The sequence below is a fragment of the Mugil cephalus genome, chromosome 22 (genome assembly GCF_022458985.1).
Source record: "Mugil cephalus isolate CIBA_MC_2020 chromosome 22, CIBA_Mcephalus_1.1, whole genome shotgun sequence".
Taxonomy (NCBI): Eukaryota; Metazoa; Chordata; class Actinopteri; order Mugiliformes; family Mugilidae; genus Mugil; species Mugil cephalus.
In genome coordinates, this window is record NC_061791.1 from 2,313,646 (window position 1) to 2,336,134 (window position 22,489).

The 22,489-nt window shown below is 43.3% G+C and overlaps 1 protein-coding gene across 23 annotated transcripts in view; it reads right to left on the reverse strand.

Moving 5' to 3' along the window:
* Positions 1–22,489, reverse strand: part of celf2 (cugbp, Elav-like family member 2) — a 210,693-nt gene that overhangs the window by 30,398 nt on the left and 157,806 nt on the right. For all 23 annotated transcript variants that reach the window (XM_047575017.1, XM_047575016.1, XM_047575013.1 and 20 more), the window contains 2 exons: positions 17,110–17,244; positions 9,630–9,709 (listed from right to left, as the gene is read on the reverse strand). In XM_047575017.1, the coding sequence (XP_047430973.1) occupies positions 9,630–9,709; positions 17,110–17,244 (215 nt within the window). The remainder of the gene's footprint in view (positions 1–9,629; positions 9,710–17,109; positions 17,245–22,489) is intronic.

A 22,489-nucleotide genomic window follows, 5' to 3' on the forward strand; every position in this document is an offset into this window, starting at 1 on the left:
TAAGTAAGATCGGATGGAGAGATCAGAGATGAGAGGGAACAAAGAGGAGGAGACGACAGAGAAGAAAAAGGATCAACGGTAACAAACTTTAACTAAAAAAAATCTACCCTCCATTAAAAACACACACACAAACACACTCAGCAACACAGGACACGCACACACTCTGAGAGTCACACAGGAAAGAGTCGGCTCTAAAGCCGCTGGGCTTTCTTCTCCTTCTTCTTCTTCCCCCCACAAGGGCTCAGTTATCTCCGAGTCCAGAACACTTTCACCAGAAACAGATTTCCCGAGTTCTCCAACTATTTCATCATCTCACACGGAGACAGAGACTTGATGTGTGTTACACAGAGTGTGTGTGTTAATGTGTGTGTGTGTGTGTGTTAATGTGTGTGAGTTAGAGGAGGCCAAAAAAAATAAAAAAACAGAAAAGAAGGAGATTGTGACCAGGAAGAGAGGTGGAGAGGTTAGACGCAGAGATACACTACGGACAATTTCAAGAACCGTGTCTGAAAATTTTTGGACGTAAAATGACGCGGATCCTGATGAAACTCTGAGTCTGTGTCGCGTGAATGAATCAAAGCGTCACTGGAGGCGAATCCGCTGGAAAACAAAGACGATCCACGGCGGGAGGATGAAAAAGCTTTTGATTGAAACATTTAGTTTGAGGCGCCATCCGCTCTCAGCAGGAGGGAGGGGAAAGACAAAGAGAAAGAGAAAGAGAAACGGGGTTCGGCTACTTTCAGCATTTTCACATTTAGAGCGGAGACGTGCGGCGGCAGGTGTGTGGATCAGGAAGTGTGACACGAGAGAAGAGTGGAATCAGAGTTTCTGTCACTGTGAGACGTCAATCTTTTTTTTTTTTTTTTTTTTTTTAGCATAGCTCACACCTTTTCAAATCTTCTAACGCCGGTAGGAAACTATATTTAGCATATTTCCCAGCATGCGATGCTTTTGAAATGTTTTACACCAATGTGGCATAACATTATGTTTAAATCTCCCTTGTGCCTCCAAAACAGTTGTGACAGTTGTCTTTTCTTTATTCTTCTGGGTGCCTGGTCTATTAGCTGGGAGGCTAGGGCGCTAGGAAGAACTACCATTAGCTGGGAGGCTAGGAAGAGTTACTGTTAGGTGGGAGGCTAGGAAGCAAGGATAGATACTATTAGGTGGGAAGCTAGGAAGCAAGGATAGACACTATTAGCTGGGAGGCTAGGGAGCAAGGATAGACACTTTTAGCTGGGAGACTAGGGAGCAAGGATAGACACTATTAGCTGGGAGGCTAGGAAGACTTACTATTAGGTGAGAGGCTAGGAAGCAAGGATAGACACTATTAGCTTGGAGGCTAGGAAGATTTAATATTAGGTGGGAAGCTAGGAAGCAAGGATAGACACTATCAGCTGGGAGGCTAGGAAGACTTACTTTTAGGTGGGAGGCTAGGAAGCAAGGATAGACACTATAAGGTGGGAGGCTAGGAAGACTTATTATTAGCTGGGAGGCTAGGAAGCAAGGATAGACACCATTAGCTGGGAGGCTAGGAAGATTAACTATTAGGTGGGAGGCTAGGAAGCAAGGATAGATACTATTAGGTGGGAGGCTAGGAAGAGTTACTGTTTGCTGGGAGGCCATGGTACTAGGAAGAGCTACTATTAGCTGGGAGGCTAGGAAGCTAGGAAGAGATACCATTAGGTGGGAGGCTAGGAAGACCTTCTATTAGCTAATAGGCTAGGAAGGGCTACTATTAGCTAATAGGCTAGGAAGAGCTACTGTTAGCCGTGAGGCTAGGAAGCTAGGAAGGGCTTCAAAACATTTTAATGTTTCTTACTAGAAATTTAACTTCACGGTACAAATTTTCACAGTTTTTGACTCATTCAAAATGAAGTGAATGAATCACTTAAGCATAACGTATGAATCTGATGAATTTCAGATTGAGATGAGCTAACACTTATACGCCGTACTCATTTATTTATTTTATCTCATAGTTCTATGAACCGTGAGCTCTAGCCCAGTGGTTGTCAGTGGTAACAGTCAATCATCATGATGTCACATCCTGTTTTCATAGTGTCAAAAAACTGCCAGTCACCAGGGGGCGCTCCACATGATTTGGCTTCACTTTTAGAGGAACTGTCATGGCATCCACTTTTCTACAGTGGGTTTTACTCCAAATCCAGTTCTGTATCCCAAAAATGAGAGTCCTGCTCTGGGAGGATGACTTAGGGCCACGGATATCTCTGCCCGTGATGTAAAATCTGGACTCAAACAACTTAGCCCTGAGAGTACGGGCATCAGAAACTGGCAGCTCTGTTGGTTTTGCTGAAAGAAACAAATCATCACTAGTTTTTACCTTAAGGGGATTTTTAAATAATTCATTGCAGATTAGCAACAGCTTGAACTTTCATACATCAAGTAGGGTGTGACTGTAGTGCTAATCAGCCCAGAGTGAGATGAAGAAACATCCACGTACATCCGAGTTTTCACTTTTAGATTAAATGCCTCGTAAAGTATTCATGTTTTCCTCCCATATCCATTCGTTCTGTTTACATTCTCTAATGACCTCCTCACACAGCGTTGGTTTGTGCTTGTGTATTACCAAATTGTCTTCATGAGTATGGTTTTTAATTTCATACCATTGCTCCTGTTTTGTATCATGTGTATCGTTATGTATTCATTAGAAATTCATCTACGTTATGATTAAGTGATTCATTCACTTAATTTTGAATGAGTCAAAAACTGTGAAAACTGGCACCGTGAATTAAAATCTATAGTAAGAAACATTAAAATAATGTAGCAATGATTCGCAGCTCTTCCTAGCTTCCTAGCCTCTCAGGTGACGGTAGCTCTTCTTAGCATATTAGCTAATAGTACCTCTTCCCAGCCTCCCAACTAATATTCTTCCTAGTATCATTGCCTCCCAGCTAACAGCAATGCTTCTTAACCTCCCAGCTAACCATAGCTCTCCCAATCTAATAGTAGCTCTCCCTAGTATGATAGCCTCCCAGCTATAGTAACAGTTCCTAGCCTCCCACCTAACAGTATCTATCCTTGCTTCCTGGCCTCCCAGCGAACAGTAACTCTTCTTAGCCTCCCAGCTTATTGTAGCTCTCCCTAGCTTCCTAGCCTCTCAGTAAATGGTAGTTCTTCCTACCATTGTAGTGTCCCAGCTATAATAGCTCTTCCTAGCCTCCCAGCTAGCACTTCCTAGCCTCCCACCTAATAGTTTCTATCCTTGCTTACTAGCCTCCCAGTTAAGAGTAACTCTTCCTTGTTTCCTAGCCTCCTAGTTAACAGTAATTCTTCTTAGCATCTCAGTTAATCGTAGATCTCAATAGCTTACTTGGACCCCAGCTAACAGTAGCTCTTCCTCGTATCATAGCCTCGCAGCTATAGTAGCTCTTCCTAGCCTCCCAGCTAATAGTAGCTCTACATAACTTCCCTGGTAATTTTTGCTAGCCACCCAGCTAATGGTAGCTCTTTCCAGCCTCCCAGCTAACAGTACCTCTTCCTAGTATCATAGCCTCTCAAGCTAACAGAAGCGTTTTGAGTAATGAACACATACTACTGCCACCTCTTGACATGGAGAAGGGAGAGTTCATAAAGCTGTATGTGCTTCCTGAACCTGGATATTTTCAAGTTCGGTCACACACGTCCTGTTAACAAACAAGATGACTTCCACATTAAAACAAAACCTGTTCAGGTACAGCTGTGTTTTGTCGATGTGGAGGATTCGATATAATATTATAAACTGCACAATCAGAGACCAAAAGTGTTCCCAAATTAACAAAAATGCCTCTTTCTTTCTAATATCTACCAAGACTCATCATCCTTCAAAATCCATTTTTGAGTATTTTAAAAGTCTGCTCATGTTTATAGGCATTTGTTGCCCATGGGGGTCTGAAAAAACTGTGCTGCTGGGTGTAATTACACCTCTTGTTGAGTAAAACTAAATTTATAAACCCTCTGAATTGTTTTAAATTGGCCACTTTTGAACATGGACAGCAGGGGGCGGCATAATGGCTCCGTCTCTCTACGGGAACCAAAATATTTCAAGAGCAGTCCCCCGTAGATCGTTAACACATACAATTACTCGGAGTTTATCGATAGCGGGCGACTGATGCTATCCAACAAAAGAACAAAAAAACAAACAAAATGCCTTAACTGGTCTCTGGGTTCATATATTTTAACAATAATCTTCCTCTGAATGAACATCGGTGGCTATTTCAGGGGGCAGATCCAGACCCCATATTGGACAACTTTCACCTCATGAGAAAATAAAGAGCTAGAAGGAACCACCAGGAGATGTTTCTTTTGTTATTTTTTGTCTACTTCTGCTGTGTGCAATAACTCCTGGACCATTAAAGACTCAGAAATAAGTGTTTAATCGTTTTCTTTATGAGAGCAAACCTTGGTGGATTCTTTTAAAACTTTTAAAAATGCATAAATATTCACACCTGTCCTGATATCTCCCCCCACCTGTGACTGACAGGTGGGTTTGTGTAGGCTGATGGTATGACAACCTATGTTCTCAAAATTATACCGCAGGCGAAGCAATAGACATAATTATGGCGTCCAAATTTATAATTGTGTAATTACAGCATAGGCATCTGATGTCCGATGCCGTGAAAATACAGCTCAGCACCTGCTCCGGGTTGGACGTAGTTTGACATCCAGAACTCCAAAAACAAAAGTTCCAACTTCTGTCTGTGGCAGAAGTTACCGAATCGTGATCGACTTAACCGCGAGTTTTCGCTCGGCTATTAAGCGAGACAACCGTGAAGAGAGCATTACACATCGCTTCCCGTCTTTCCCCCCCAAAAACGCTCAGACGCTCGCACGCAAGCTGAACTTATAAGCTGCGGTCCGTTTACCTTGGAAATCAATCTCTCGTTCGGCTTTCAGGAGGGTTTGTGTTCTCTGAACCTTCTCCGTCTCATTTATTTACCGCTCACATAGCCTTTAAATGTCAAACCGCATTATCCGTCTCTGCTAATAGGAACGCAGGACGCTCTGATAACTGCAGGAGTTTGCACGGAATGCCGTGCTTGAGCTCTGAGCGCATGTTGTTTGCACAAAAAAAAAAAAAAAACACAGAGTGCATACAAAGAAATATCTCACAGATGAACAAAGAAACAGATGAGGTAGCATGTAGCAACTATGCGTGTTATGGATGTAACCTGGGTTCTATGAATTGGATGAAATTAAGTCCAAGAAAAGTTCCTGATGTCCCAGATATAAAAGAAACTCGATGTTCAAAGGAAGGATTACAGTCTTAGACAGACGGTGATTACTGAAAGAAGAAAAGGGACTGTAGGCCGACGGCGAAAAGGTACACACACACCAAAATGACTTCAAAGAAGTACAGGCAACAAAGGCCGACTGTGACATTCGCTCATATTTCCTATGTCAGGAAAAAGCTACACCTGAACACACCACACAGACTGTAGCCATGGAAATAACTCTTTATACCAGAAGGGGGCAGTGGTCTGTTCATTGTTTAAAAAAGGGAAATAGAAGGTGCTACTACTACTACTAGAGCAACTACTAGTAGCTGAGAGACTAGGAAGCTAGAAAGAGCTAGTATTAGGTGAGAAACCACAAAGGTAGTTAGAGCTAATATCAGCTGGGAGGATAGGAAGTGCTACTATTAGCTAAGAGGCTAGGAAGTTAAGAAGAGCTAGTAGTAGTTGGGAGGCTATGCTAGGAAGGGGAAATATTAGTTGGGAGGCTAAGAAGAGCTAGTATTAGCTAGGAAGCTAGTCAGAGTTAATATAACCTGGGAGACTAAAAAGCTAATAAGAGCTACTGTTAGCTGGGAGGGTGGGAAGCACTGCTATTAGCTAAAAGGCTAGGAATTTAAGAAGAGCTAGTATTAATTTGAAGGCTAGGAAGCTAAGAAGAGCTAGTACTAGCTGGGAGGCTATGCTAGGAAGGGCGACCTATAGTTGGGAGGCTAGGAAGATAGGCAGAGCTAATATAAGCTGGGAGGCTAGGAAGTTACTTTTAGCTGGGTGGAGAGGAAGCTATTAGCTAGAAGGCTAGGAAGTGCTAACATTAGCAAAGAGGCTAGGAAGTTAAGAAGACCTAGTATTAAGTGAGAGGCTACGATGCTAGGAAGGGCTACTCTTTTTTTTATTAAAAAAAGAGAGGAGCTCACTCGCCTTTACAATCATTTTGGAGGTTGCAGCTCAAGCTGCTACTGAAGCAACACAGCTTCCTCCGAACTGATCACCCGGTTTCAGTTAGCGTGCATAATGCTAATGCAATGAGTAAACCGAGGCAATTTACAGACAATTCAAATACGGTAAAACATATGGGATCATTAAGCCGTACATGTTGTCAACATCAGCCACAAGATTAATCTTATATTTCCATACGTCTCCTCTCGTCATTACAGTCGACGGATGTGTTTGTATTTGTGGGTTTTCTGTCCACTCCTAAAGCTCTGGTCCGAACGCAGCACGGTCAGGATCACGAGCGAGCGCCCTCACAGTGTCATGTAGAAAAGAAAAGAAAGGTGTAAATGTGCATCAGTGTTGATGGGCTGCTGCACTGGTGTGTATGTGTGTGTGGGGAGGGGGGTGATAAGGGGAGGGGGCGCTAAATGAGTCTTTATAACAGACGCAAGTAATGCAAGGCACAAATCAACGAAAACAGAGCGGCGTCGACAACCGACCCACTTCCACTCGTGTGTCTTTAGAGGTTCGATGGTGAATTACCTGTCTCGCTCGTATCCACTTTCATTACGGCCTGACATTCAGCGAGCGCGTGCGTGCCGGTGTGTACCTGAATGTCACGCCGTAATGAGAATGGATATGACAGTGACAGGGCCATCAACGAATACGAGCAGCCGGGGCCGCCTCCCGCCTCCCGCCTCCCTCCTCCCGCCTCCCTCCTCCCGCCTCCCTCCTTCCTCGTGACATGCATGTACGTGACGGTGAATATCCACGCACACATACAACAAATCACACACACACACGCATGTGCAATCTTGCTCTATCTAAGACAGTGGGGTGCAATAGAGCCGAGACAATAACCAAACTCTATTTACCAGACCTCATTCCCTCATTCGGACCCGAAGTAATTACTTTTAAATTGCAAAACTGAGGCACATTAACAAACGGATGCGGCAATTTAGGTCTGCCCGGGGCTAGACAGCTTGTTTTCAAATGGAAATGAAGGTATTTTGCCATTGTCCACCGCAATATCGTTGTGTTATGGTTTAAGGCTTTTTTTTTTTTTTTTTTTTTTTTTTTCCCTGTGTGCATGATGAAAGCGAGGGACGTGGCCGGCTAGTGTTTACCGGGGCCCATTTTGGCAGACGACTGCTCAGAGCGAGGATAATTCTAGCTTAATACTGACGCCGTCGGAGGAGAGAGTCGCTCCTTTTGCTCGGGAAAAGACGGACGCGTTCGCCGCCGCATAAATCAACACTCAGGGATATTCGCGGTGTGACAACACAAACAGGAAAAAAGCTCAGGCGCACGGCTCCTCCCCCCGACGTCAGGGTCACGGCACATCAATAGCAGCCGTGATTATCGTGATCAGCTCTAATGAGGGGGGTACCGGGGGTGAACGCCACTCGTTCTTTTTTCCTTTAACACAGCCTGTTATTACCATTTTTCTTTTTGTCTCTACCCCGTGACTCAAACTCCACACTCGTCTTATACCATGTAATTCTCTCCCAATTGCAGCCCTGTCATCGGGCGCTGACAGCACTGACAAGGGCTCCCCAAAAAACCAAAAGAACTTTCGCTTGGTTCCCCCCCCCATTAACGGTGGCGCGATGGGTCACCGTGCAGCTGATGAGGTCTGCAACACCCCCACCTGCCAATCGTGGCTGTTGTGTCAAAAGGTGCTGCTGTTTTTGTGAGTTTGCCAAACTTTTGCCCTCCCTTGGAAGGGAGCGGCTGAAAAAACGAAGAGCGAGGACGAGAAACTCGGCTCTCGCCACATTTGGAACCGGGTCCAAAGACAACGAGGGGCCGACCGTGACCGCTGGCCGGCGTCCAGCAGTTGGAGAGCGTCGGAAACCCCCAGGTTTTCGCCGTGTGTCCTGCACCCGTTGGCAGTGGTCGGACCCCGTTGGCTGCCTCTTTTTAGCTGAATAAGCGCGTTGAGTTGGTGGACGGCCACGTCATTGAGAAGACCAGAGCACAGGATGGAAGTGAACAAACTACAAAGTCAAGAGGACACTGGTGTGTCGGTCTCTCCTGCTCTCTAGCGTAGCTTAGGTTTTCCTTCCGTGCAGGTTGGACGTTAGCTGAAGCCTTTATGGTGTGATCACGTGAATTATTTGGTTGAAGCTTGGTTGACGCTCTTTGATTTGGACCTTCTACCTTTGTTGCCTGGCAAACTAGGAACTAGGAGTCCACATAACACCGTGCCTGCAATGTTAATTGCTCCTATCAGGAATGTATTTGTTATTAGCATTGTTGCTAAAATTGATGAACATCAAATAACCTTATTCTGTCCAAACTGTGACTCTTTTCTGTTTATTAGAGGAAGAAGTCGTTGTTCATTTCTTATTTCACACAGATCTTAGATGTGAAGAACACACAGTTCTGTACTTGCATGAAAATATTAGCAAATATAATTGAGCTCTTTTTTCCCATCTAGATACTTCAACGACAGTTCTCTCAACAGGTGAAGGTAGGAGGAAGTAATTCTAAGTTGACAGCGACTTAAGAAATAAAAGTAAGAATAAGAATAACTTCACTGAGCCTCAGAATGTGACGTTCAAAGGTTTTTAGACATGGAAGACACAGTGTTTGCCTCGTGTCTTCTGCAAAGGCTTAAAACTGATAAAGGACTACGGCCCAACCAACAAATGAACCAATGCAACGTGTTCCACCAAATATCTCACCCGACCCTGGTCTGACATCTTGGTGTATCTGGGCTGTTTTAAAGTTCTGCAAAGACCAATCTAATGCAACATGCTCCACCAAAGCTGAAATCATCCCATGGCCTGTGACCTGTTAGCTCATATGTTGGCGTGTCTGGACCTTCAGGGTTCTGCACGGGCTTAAAACAGACCAAGACCTGAACCCAAATCTGAACCTGGCCTGAGATAAGTCAGCGCAAACGTCTCAGTGCTGCAACACTTTCTGTCCACACTGAACACACGACCCAAAGGTAACATCTCTCTGAGACACAATCCTTCTTCAGGAAGCATTTCATTAGAAAGGAGTTTAAGAACAGATAAAAATGACGAGCTGAGATGACACTCAAAGTGAGTAGAAAAAATAAAAAATAAAATATTTTGATGGATATTAACACTGTCGGCATTTGGCTGGAAGTTTCACCTCTTTCATCCTGCACCGCGTACGAGAATCAATCAGAAACACATTTTCCGAATGCGACCCACAAAGACGGTTCTCATTCACAGAATATTGTGGCCTAATGCAATGATTTTTATTCCCTTTGTGAATGGGGAACGACGTGACAAATGTAGCACTGACGTGGGCGAAACAAGACACGCGAGGCTTCACATTTGCGCTGGAAGTGTCGGAAGTCGAGTCATGGCTTTCAGCTGAGACAGATGTGCAGTTTACAGTGATTTACAGTGGTGAAGAAGAAGTGCATGTGTGGAAGGAGCTAAAGAGACAGAGAGAGTTGAAGAAAGGGCAAGAGTACCGTACCTCCATAGTCTGAGACTGGTGCATGGCTTTGATTGCATTCTGTGCCATAGCTCTGGTGGAAAACGTGACAAACGCACATCCTGTAGGGAGGGGAGGGGGGGAGGGATGGTAGGGACAGTGGTGGGGAGGCAGGGGGAGGTTGGGAGGAGGAGGAGGAGGAGGAGGAGGGGGGGGGGAAGACAAGAAAGAACAAAAACAAGACAAAAGGGTTGGACACGTCGTTGTTATAAAAAAACCCAAAACAGAGATTGATACAGAGAACAGCTCACAGGCGGACAACAGTGTTCTCAGCCGCTGTGGAAACAACAGGCGAAAGAAAAACGAGCACAGTGTCATGACAACCACGCCCTCCCCCTCCCCCCCTCCATCCCACCACCTCACCCCACATCCACGTACACCACTCTTCGTCTCTCTGGCTTTTTCTACACACCTGGATCCCTCTCAACAATGTAAATCATGCCAAATTTTGCGGGGGCATTCGTTTCGCATTGTGCGTCTGATTGGGTGAACTCTTCATGTCGAACAGGGAAGAGACGTGGCGGCGGCGGTAAGGGGCGGCGGGGGTGGCAGGGCGGGGCGGGGGCGATACCTCTGCAGGAGGACGGTAATTGGACGTCGAATGATATCAATTGAACCCACAGAGAGAGGAAAGAGTCCGTGACTGACACTGATTTTAGCCAATCAAGACTGGACGCAGCCAGAGGTGATTTTTTTTGTTTTAATTTATTTATTTTCTTATGGGGTGGGGGGTTTGTTATTAGTTGTTTGCGGAGTAAGAAGAAGAAGAAGAAGAAGAAGAAGGAGGAGGAGGAGGAGGAGGAGTAGGGGTTGAGGCGAGGTTGTGTTTGTCTGGCTGGTTAGGGAGTGATTAGAGGAGATAATGTGAGAAGTGCTTCAGCAACACCCCAGGCTAATAATATGCTAACAAACTCACCAAGCCACGTTAGCGCAGCCAGGCCCGAGCTGATTACACACACAACACAAACACACACACACAAATGTTCAGGTTCTGCTGGCTGACCCGTGGCTTGGCTAGAGAGCAAAACGAAACCAAAAAAATATTTTAAAATAATCATCAGATAGACTCTCCCTGGCTGTGTGGATGGGATGCGAGGAGGAAAAGGGGCAATTGTGGGGATGGATGGTGCAAGAGGCGAGAAGAGAGAGAGAAGACGGACAGATGTGCAGAGGAACAGACGCGTCCATTGTCCTCGTCCACCTCTATCACAAGCTGCGACAGAAGGAGGTTGAAAGTGACGGATGGACTTCCCACAGAGGCCTAAGAAGAAAAGAAAGAAAAAAAAAACAAACCTCACAGCCCTGCTGACAGGTGCCATTCGTCGCTGCAGTAATAGTTATTTTGAGGCTTCTTCTCTGTGACTGAACTTGTATTTTCTGGATACTTAGCAGATTGGCTTCCTCAGATAACCCTGGTTAAGTATTCCCTGCAGGAGCGTTGCCTCCTTCACTTAATGCTAAAGTCTTCCTGACAAATAGAGAAGAAGTTTATTTAAGTGCTGCCTAAGAACCTTTTAGGGACGAGAATGGGGTGAAGACTTTGAAACCATGACTTTCGCCGCCCTGAAGTCATAGTTGGTTTGGTATTTTGTTTCTTGCGCTGCCTTCAAAGGGAGTTGTGTTTCCCGCGTTCACGCAAACTCCACCTGAAACACCTTGTTACCCACAACCTTAGAACTGGACATTTTCAATAAGGTCTGAGTGCAAGAGTTTGCAGGTCCCAACGGCCTCATCCTTTCATTATGCCTGTGCATCTCCTACTTTAAACCGTGAGGTTGCTAGCTTGCTAAGCTGTTAGCTTCTAGATGGCAACGGTAACCTAGCAACAGCCAGGTGCAGCATCAAGGGATCAAACATTCGAATAATGTTCGCCTAGTTAAGATTTCTCTAACGTCCTTTCATTATGTCTCTGCATGTCCTTTATAAAGTTGCTAGCTTGGTTTAGCATAACCTAGCTAGGATTTCTAAAACTGGAGCTTCTCTAACATCCCCTCATTGTATCTTTGCATCTCTTACATTGAGTCGCTAGCTTGGTTTAGCTTAGCCTAGCCTAGCTAAGACTTTAAAACAGTAGCTTCACTGACATTCTTTCATTATGTCTTTGCATCTCCTATATTAAAATCATGATGTTGTTAGCTTGCTAACATGTTAGCCCTGTGGAGCATGGTGCAGACCATTCGAATAATTACCGCCTAGTTAACTTCTCTTAAATCCCTTAATTGTGTGTTTGCATTTCCTACATTAAGTTTAGGCCGTTAGCTTAGTTTAGCTTAGCCTTGTAAAGATTTTAAAGCTCTGAGACATACTGAACATACTGAGTTAGCTTGCTAACGGTTAGCCTCGATGGCTTCTAGCTGCAGATGTTTGTATGACTTAAATGACATAAATGGAGAAAACTATGTATTTTTTTTAACACAAAACCATTTAAACCCGTTTTAGCATATTCAATATTAAATATTAGATGTGTAACTGTGCAATTATTACCTCTGCAACACTAATTATGATATTTCACTGACCTTTACCAAGGAGTTTAAGTTGTATTAATAAGCTGTTTATTGTGCATTTTAAATGGTTTCTGTTTTGAAATATTACTACAGCTTTGGTAAAATATTTAATTGTTATAGTATGCGACTCAGCTCAAGAATTAAAGTTTTTTTTTCTTCTTTTTTTAACAAATCAGGGGACATGGAAACTGAGGCAGCAGAACTGAGGGTTTTTACTTTGAGCTCCACTGCCACCATGTCCCTGCTCTCAGAGTGACATACTTCAGGACTTTTTCTCACTGCAGAGAGCTAGGACGTGACCCTTTGTTGAGAATCTAGTTTATACGAAACACATTTGTCCTCCTTTTTTCCATTTTTAGTGTCCTTGCCAACTGGAAGTTAGAGTTTAGTCACCCTCTATGTTAAAGCGTCCGTTAAAGCAGAGTGGTGTGACGATAATAAAAATTAAAAACTGAAAAAAAAAAAAAAAGACAGTGAAGGTTAGCAGATTCTGCAGCACTGACCTGGCATTGCATTTCCATCCTGCTGTGCTAACTGACACCACTGCAGATAGGCCATTCCAAAAAGATAAGGGGGTCATTTTTTTTTTTATTTTTTTCAACTGATTCAGGGGACTGTCTATTTTAGACGGGGCCACAATCTGTCATTTAACCGCTTATTTACCAGGAAGTGGCCCCGTCCTCTGCGGAGAAGCGCTGCCACCAGAACTAGATCAGATCTGGAGGGTGCATCCATTTGGGTTAGCACCTCCGTACTGGTCCTGATAGGTCCTGACTCTATTTATAAAACCTGTCATCACCATCGGGTATCATCAAACGGAGACTCATGAGTTCGTCTCCCGGCTGCAGAATAAATCTTTATTTTTTTGTTTTTTTTGCAGCTTGAAGCCTCTAAATAACAAATTCCTCTGAGCCTGAACATTGATTCATTATTGTCAGAGCTGTTAATGGAAAAAAAACAAAAAAAAAACAAACGCTCGAGAGCCGAAGTCGTACTTTCTGCGTCTTTATTTTGTCTCACGCCACAGGGACGGGACGCGGCTCGAGCGGCTAAAAATACCTCACGGGCCGCATTCTGTCGTCAGCGGAGAACCAAACAGTCCTTTAATGAAAGTAGGGTAGCTCCCCAGGCCCGGCCATCCACTGGTGGTGTGATCCATATTTTATTAATAGCGGGATGGCGGAGCTCTCTTCTGATTGATACCGTGGTTTAATAGGAGCTCAGCAGTGAAGCTAGGTGGAACTCGGGGCCTCTGGGAATTTGCGGGCAACATAAAAATCCATAAAGACCTATTTATTTCTAACTTGGTTAGGGGTGCTTGTGTGGTTTGCCGGTACCCCAACCCGGACTAGTAGCGGCGTCTCCTCTTTGACTTGCATCAACAGATTAGCGGTTTATATTAGATCTAACAGAAATGAGAATTTTGGCCGTAGCGTCTGAAATATTCATGAGGACAAAAGAGAGGATCTGAAATGGGATGGAAGGAGGGGAACGGGGAAGAAGAAGAAGAAGAAGGAGGCGGATGCGGGATGTTAAAAAAAAAAAAAAGAGGACAAATTGATGCAGGAGAGGATTCTAGGACAGCCAGGGTGAATATATAGCGACGGGGGAGGGCGGGGCTGCTGTTTGACGGAGGAGGAGCAAAGGAACATGGGAGTTTGAGTCGTTTAACCGGAGGCAAAGATTGGCTTTACATAGAGGCAACCTTGAGGAGAAACGGAGAGAGAAAAGGCACACTGAGAAAATAAAGACTCGAGTCAACGATTAGAAGACATCCATAACATCCGACGACGAGCACAAGAAAAAAATAAAAAAACCTGGAACCTGCGTGACGATGACAGTGACAGGTCATGTGACAGGAGGAGGAGGAGGAGGAGGAGGGGGAGGAGGAGGAGGGAGGAAGAGGAGGACAGAGATTTGCAAAAGCCCCTCCATCTCCTCAGCACATAGACACCACACAGGGGAGATAGACGGGGGAGGAGGGAGGGGAGGGTAACGGGGAAGTAACGGCTGGTGATGTCGACGGGTTCGTATGCTACCGCTAATGTTGGCTCATGTTTACAGAGCTGAGATGAGATGGGACGGAGAGATGGAGAGTTTAATTTAAATCCTACACCCTCATTGTGGTCAAGATGGCAGCAAATTGTCAAAAATTAATTTGACAGCTTGTTAACGGGGCCACTTTGTGGTTTTTAAACCAGCCCCTGGAGCGTTTTCTTTGGAGTACCTTATGCGCGCCAATTAGCCGACGCAAACTTGCCAGGAATTAAATCGTTAGGCTTTTTTTTTTTTTTTTTTTTTTGCTTGCTTGGCTTGTGGTGGACACACAAACTCCAAACCAAGAGAGGCACTTTACAGTTTGACATATGGAGTCACAATGTGATTTTCTTCTGTGGTCAGATTATTGGCCGTTACCGGTCCACGACTTTGGAACGAGCTCCCGCCAAGTCTCGCCAAGAAAAGAGCGGCCAAATCAGGGCTCATTTTCCTCATCAGCTGAGAGGAGGAAGGGGAAGGGAAAGGAAAGGTGGCGGAGGACTCGGTAATCACGACGATTTGTGAAATTTGGCTTCCGAGGGCTGAGATGTGAACGTGGAAGACACGTGTCCTGCCCAAATCCAACGCTGCCAACTGTGGACTTTATTTAACCCTTTAAAACCAAACGAATCCGTTAAAGCACGTGGTTTCTGAATTACCGTAACTCATGTAGTTTGCGCTCCTGACAAAATTCAAAGTGTGGCTGAACGCTGGGAAGGTCTGGAAGAACTTTGTGACATCTCAAGGATATAAATAACTCTAAACAACTCCCCAACCTGCAGCTGTAATTTTGAATTTTGTCCATCGGTGAGTTACGGTAATTCAAATGCTGTAATGTTTAGGTCTTAATTAAGTTAATCGAGTTTTCTCTCAGTGGTGGATTTTCCATTTGAGCTTCGTTTATTGTAGATACCAAAACCCAGGGTTCTTGTTTTTGTCTGCAGCGAAGCAGCAGCTCCTGACTTGTACGGCGGGTATTTTTATTTTAATTTTTTTTAAAAAAATGCCTTCAGCCTCACGGTGGAAGTAAAGAGCTTAGGACTGGCTTACGCTGAGGCTAAACTGCAGGGGAGGTGAAGGATGCGAATGGAGGTTTGGAGGTCAGAGGAAGAGGAGAAGGAGAAGGAGGAGGAGGAGGAGGAGGAGGAGGAGGAGGAGGGGTGGAGGCCGAGGATGAGAGAGCAAGGAGGGGAGGAAAAAAAAGAGGAGAGGAGTGGAAAAGAGATATATAGAGCGAAAAAAAGGAGAAGCATGTATTCACAGTGGCCGCGAAGGCCTCAAAGACGTCGCTCCAGTTCATTTATGTTTGAACTCCACAATTCTTTCAAGACCTTGGAAGGAAATCTCAAACCCAAAGAAGCGGCTGGTTGAAAACAGCTTCTGATACGAGGCAAACAGAGTGAAAGCCGGTAATATATGAGCCAGCACATTACTCACCCTCCAGTTTTCTGGTCCTGCCTGCATGCTAGTCTTATCCTGTGGAGGTTTTGAGCTACAGTTCACATATATATATATATATGTATGGAATCGAGGGAGAAGAGAATCCAGATTTGGTTCTGTCCTACTTTAGCTTTACTTTGCTTTGCTTCTGTGCTTCTGTTTAGTTTTATTGCTCCTTTTTATTTTAATCGTTGCTGGGATTTCTGTATTTTGGGACTCTGGGAGGGAAGAAATAAACCTACATCTTAACCCTAACCCCGTCAGGAACCATGGATGGTGTGAAGTTTTAATCAAAATCAATGTTTCTCTCCATGTCCAGCGCTGCATCTGGCTAAACGCTGGCGTAAAATTCATTTCTCTGTGGTCTTGACTGTATTTTAAGAGTTTCCTGATTTCCTGGAACACAATTTAAAAATAACGATGACTCACCCTGCACTAGGGGGCGTCTACGAACTGTGCGTCCAATGAAACGCTTTCATTGAAGAAATTGCTTCCTGGAAGCTGCTTCTTTATGAGCTATTTTTTTTTCCTGCCAAAAGACACTCATCACTACATCTTGAAGTAAAACACAACATAAATTAAGTCCTCTGCTGTGTTATGGCACAAGAAGAAAAATAAAGACTTGTTTTTATGCATAATTGAGGTTCCTTTGACCTTTGAGTTCCTTGCATAGAGTCAAATTCGCCTAGCATTTAGCGTTAGCATTAGCTTAGCCCATCTCCTAAGACATTAAATTGCAATTTCAGCAGGAATTGGGATATTGAAATAAACTTTAAACACGATTCACAAATGTTGCTTGATAAATTCAAACAGTTTGTTGTTCGGCTAATTTGTCATGAGGTTTTAGAGAAATATTTTTACATTTCCTGCAAGAAAGCTGCTAACGTTTTGCTTAATTGGCTTAGATATTTGGATATTCAAGCAAAAATACAACCTCAGAGATTTGAATGTGGATTTGGTTTTTGCTTCTAGCTTCTCATAGACCTTGATTCATGAATGAAGGACTTCACACACTGAGGAAGATGCAGGGTTTCCCATAAAAAGACAACCCTGTGGTGTCTTATGAAGAATCGGAAATATTTTTGCACATTCCAAATTTACTGTACTTTCTGTAAATTGAACTGTAGATACATATTTTATTCTATTCCTATAACTATATCTATATCTATATCTATATCTATATCTGTTTTTCTTATCTCGTGTCTCTGTGGATGAAATAACTTCCCTGCAGGGATCAATAAAGTGATATTGAACTTGAAATGTTCTTTGAAGTCGGCTTTAATAACCCTGCTGATGTGAGAAGCAGCCATTAGCTCAGAAGCCACCTTCAACCAGCCGAGTCTTTGTTGTGAGGATCTGGATTCGTTTCGACCGGTCGATTGCGATGAACTGCAGCCGCTGGTTGAGGCCGTCCGGGCGTCAGAATTCACATGAGGTGAGCGCTGAGCTCGGGATGGAAAGTGGGTCAGAGCGACAGGTACCTCTGCTGAGCCCGTCGGGCCCTCGGAGGATCCGGCACTCCTCGATCTGTCCGAACGCCGAGAACATGACCCGGATGTCGTTCTCGTTGCACTTCTTCGACACCATGCCGATGAACAGCTTCCTGTCTTCCACCGCTGGGAAGAAAGAAAAAAATGGAGAAAAACAGTGAGAATGAGGAGGACGGTGCTTTTACTTGACATCATGAATCAGCCACAACATTATGACCACGGATGGCATAATTAATAAGTGTTCTGCTGGGAAACTTTTGGACCTGCAGCACCCACCTAGACTGGACCAGACCAGCCTATAACTAGAACGCTCCTTGAGCATGAAGAACAAAACATGAAGAACAACACTAAAACATTCACTAAAAATAAAAATAAAATGTTACTGTTGCTCTACTGTGATTTACAGCTTCCAAGTTTGTTCACAGAGATCTCTGTATTGACCTGAGAGTCTGTGTGAATGTGTGTGTGTGTTTGCATGGATGTACATGTGTAATTGAAGGTTTTGCAACTACATCTTTTATCCTATTAGTTCAAAGACAGAGAGAATGAAGTGAAAAAAGCCAAAAGTGCAGCAGCAGTTTCAATGGATGTCAATGGGTTTTAATGGGAGAGATTTTTTGAATCGGGAACTAGAAAAAAAAATCCATCAAAATCAATGTTGCTACTAATCGCTGACATGTCCAAAGCTCTAATAATAATCCCCCCAAGAAATTTTCACTTTGCATTTAGATTACTGAAAATATTCTAATGTTTGACGCCGTCACAAACACTGGCATATAAAGGGTTAAAAGTCAAAAAAAAATCAAGCTTTTGGTATTTGTGATTAGTGCTGAAGTGGATTAAAAGATTTATGTCAGAAAAATATTAACACATGCTATTTTTAGGACGTTTTTGTAGAGGACACTTTAATGTAACAATTTAGGTTGAATAGTGTAAAAATGGAGCATTATGGCATTTACTAAAAAAACAAATAATACACACCTTTGCTAAATATGATATCAAAAAGCAGAACTTTTGTCCTGGTCAGGACATGAGAGTTAAAAACGTTTTCTATTCCACTTCCATTTTGGTTGCATCTGAATCTGTCTAGTACATAAAACGAGGACAATAAACTGAAGAAAAGAAAAGAAAAAGATTTAAAAAAAAAAAACACTAAATGTGGAAAAATGAAACGAGACAGAACAAAAGACGGAAATCGAAAAGAAAGACTCAAAGACGGAGGGAAAGGAAAGGAAAGAAGGTGGAGATGAAGGGGGTGAAGACAGACAGAGTTCAGGTATTTCATCATGATATCAGCGCAGCTCTGATCAATGTCTCATTATCACTTCAACGACCAAGACGCTGCAGCTCGTCCTCCTTCCATCCATCCATCCATCCATCCATCCATCCATCCATCCATGCATCTTCCTCCCCCCCTTTACTCCCTCGTGGATGTCCCCCCTCCCCATTCACACCCTCCTTTTCTTTCTTTTCGCCTGACACAATCCCTCCTTCTCCGGTGCAATCTCCAAGAACCGGCTGCAGGTAACACCAAGAAACTCGTGTTGCAGCGGGCGAGGTTAAGTTTGAACCAGAGTGATATCGTTGGCAGTAAAACAACGTGTGTGTGTGTGTGTGTGTGTGCGTGTGTGTGTGTGTGCGCGCTCCCACCACTTTCAATGCAATGCTAATCCAATTCATTTTTAATGAGGAAACTGTCAGCTCTTACCGCGAGGCGAAAGAGATAAGCGGTCTGTTGCACTCTGGGAAATCAATAGCGCACTTGTTTATTTTGCTGTTTGAATTGTTTGTGTGTTTAAAAGACAAACCGTCGGGATGCGCCGCCAAGATAAGTGTTGCTTCAAAAAGCCTTAACTCCTTTGTACACTCTCCTCTGTGTGTGTGTGTGTTGTGTTTGTGTGTTTATGTGTGCGAGCATCACTCCAGAGAAAGATTACCACAAGTCTAACAGCAGCGTAATTAATTTACTGTGTGTCGATAGAGGAGAAAGCAAAGAGATATCGTTACAATTGACTGTTTCTGTTCTTTTGGACGAGGCGGGCGGGATGATAAGGCGCCGAGAGCCGGCTCCGGGATGATCGGGCTCCGTGCTCGGGGATAAATCGTGGGAAGAACTGGCATCAAGCTGCTGATTGTCAGCAAATTAAGAGAAAAAATAAAATATATGAAAATAAATGAAAAAACGTGAAAGGTTTTTAAGTAACACTATCAATCAATCAATCTTTATTTATAAAACTCTTTAATTCCATTTACCTCTGAGGAGCGAGTAACCTTACGTCACCAGTAAGGCCACGCCCCCTTATGAGTGAAAACAAAGGAGAAGTTGCTGCGTTGTGTATTGTTCTTTGAACAACTTAATGTAAATGTATGACTTAGTCAATGTGTACGTGTGATGCAAACACTTAAACTGTGATGCTAACGTTAGCTAATGTAAGTCGTTAGCTGTTAAAGTCAAAGCAGTGAATGTTGAAACGAAATTTTGACAATTGAAATTTTCTATGTAACATCAACGATTGTCGCTCGGCAACCATATTATATAGCCCATGTGTTTTTCTGGCTAACATTAGCCATTTCACCTTCTTTCCAGGCAACAAATGCTAGCAACGCAAAAATATTTACCACCAGTGGTTTATTTTCTCCCAAATGGGTGTGGCCTAATTTGCTACTTTGCCAGAAGTTACAAAGGTCAGAAAACAAGATGGTCGCACGGTGTATGTTTTGGTCATTAGATTTTCCATTCAGAAACAGACATTAAAAAACACACACACGCAAAAAAGGAGCAGTTGTTTGATTTTCATTTTAAAATTCAACAACTAAAATTTAAATGAAATTTCTTTAGTGGGGTCGTGAATGGTTAAGTGAAACTTTATAAACAGCTCGATTTCAATTTTCTGTTTGTAAAAACCAAAAATAAAATCATTAGACGACAGAAACCAATTGTATTTTGTAAATTGCGCGACAGGAAGTTGCCTTTTTCAAAGTAAGAGCACGTACGACGTGGAGAAAGATCCGGTTTCACTTTGACAAGCTGGAAAAAAATAGACTTGACTGATTTAATCAAATGTTGATTTAAAGGCTTCAGATCAGCAGAGACCTTGGACGCACCACTAGACTCAAACAGCACGACCTCAGTTTTATTGTCCTTTATGTGCAGAAATTTCATGGCCAAATAAAAATATGGCTGAGTGAAAATATTTACCAAAACTGTTTCTTTTATACCTCTCCATCTTATCTTCCATCCCTTCACCAGACTGGGCTATTCCAGCTTCATAGCGGCCATACTGTTACACAGAGGCTTTATTAAAGGTCATTACCATTAAGTGGATGGATACGCAGCATATGCGCTCGCCCATATTTCACCATTCAGGCCGTCAGCGGCGTCTTTATTAAGTTCCATCCCATCCCTGATGGTTATAAAGTCATATTTCGCCTTATTTCAGGGGCGCAAACGACGACTTTTATGAGCATTTCCTCCGCTGCCTTCCACTCATGCCTTCATTTCTCTCCCTGCAGTGGACAGAGTGTCCGTATGAGTGTGATTTTTTAAGCCAGCCCTTAAAACTTCCCACAATCACGGGTTTTATAGTGTTTTCATACTCCGCTCAATTACAAAGCTTTAAGGGTCACTTTCGTCCAAATTGGGGAAAAAAATAAACTATTTTCTCACTAAGCCATGCAAATAATTTGCAAAATTTTTCACAAATATGCTGCTGAGGTTTCCTGGCCTCGGTCACACAGTTTTGCTGGGAAATATTTATATTTCTGTTTTAAAACCTGATGGTGTTTTTAAATTTTTGCTGCCATGAAAATGAAACGACACTCCTGACATTTGCTGGTGCATTTAAGCGACTGGAAAATAATTTTGCAAGAGGACAGAGGGACTCTGACCGAGGAGAAGTTATTAAAACTGGGCCTTTAATCTACTGGTTGCTCAGGGGTCTATCCTTTCATGCAGCAATGCTTCAAGAGGAGATAAAAGCTGAAAGCTAAACTCTGCACAGACAAGCGGGAAACTGTGTTTTTAGCAACTTAGCACGCTCATAAAACAAGATGAAAATCAGATTTGTCCGTCTTTTAGTTTGCAAATATAACACATGTCAGAGAAATGAACCAAGTGCAGCTGCATCAAAAGTTAAAAGGAAAGAATGAATTGCATCTCATCAAGACAACCCCTCCTGCACTGGCTCCAATTCTTGCCGTGTATAATATGGGTCAAAATTTGATCTCCCTTTACATCCTGTGAAAATATTCCTCAACACTCTTGACTCCTGGTGACTCATCTCGCATGCAAGGGTGGGTACCTCCATTATTCCAGTCAAATACGAAGCCTGAGGGAGCTTCTCAGTAGCAGAGTGTAGTGGATAAATGAAACTAGTGGTCAAGTAAAACAACTGAAATGGCCAAGGGTTACGTAGCTATGCAACGTCCCCTTGACTTCTCATCAAAGTGGTCAAAAAAAAAAAAGGCCAGAGAAACCTGTTGCAGATGGAAGAGGGTAAATATCTTTAAACACATTTAACCTCTTTATTCTGTCTTCCACATTAAACTATAACTGACTCCTTTAGCTTTAATGTGACAGGTTTGTGTATTAACACAGTTCAAGGAACCCTCTTGTTATCCATGATTGACAGTTTTCTGACCAAAAATTATAAGTTACCAGCATTCAACCCATCTAAAGGAGCACACTTGGTGCAGTGGGCAGGCATGCAAGGCACCTAACGGTTGGTCCAATCCTCTGGATGTTCACGGCTTAGGTGCCTTAAGCAAACGCCTGCTGCACCAAGTATGCACGGCACCTTGCAGCCATGCAAGACAAAAGCACAAAGGAGACAAAGAAGAGGTGAAGAGAAGTTAAGGAAACGCAGTGAAATGAAGAAGGTGAAGACGCAGAGGATAAAGAAGAAAGTTCAAGACAAGAGAAGCAAAGGGAACAAAAGCTTATTCAATGATAGTAGTAGAAGAAGACGACCCGATTTGAAGAAGAGCTGCAAGGTGCCATGCATGCTTAGTGCAGTGGGAAGTGATGGAAGGAACTAAAAGGACTGGGTTAAGTTTTTGAAAGCATGTGGACATTGATTAGATTTGGAAAACCATTAATTACTCCCTCTTGCAATTTCAAATGAGGGAAGTGAGGGCTGATGGGTGTTACTCCGGCTCGAGGCCCTTGGTTTTCTGCCTGTTGACAGTTCAAGACCAAAAAAGGGCAACCTGGACCAGAGAATGGGTCAAATGGGTTAAGTTTTTGCTCAAGGCACATGGACATTGAGTTGCTTCTCAAAAATCTAAATCAAACAGATTGGAAACCACTTTTACAACCACACGTTTAGGATCTACATCTTGATCTCATGACAGTTTTAACATCTGCTGGAAA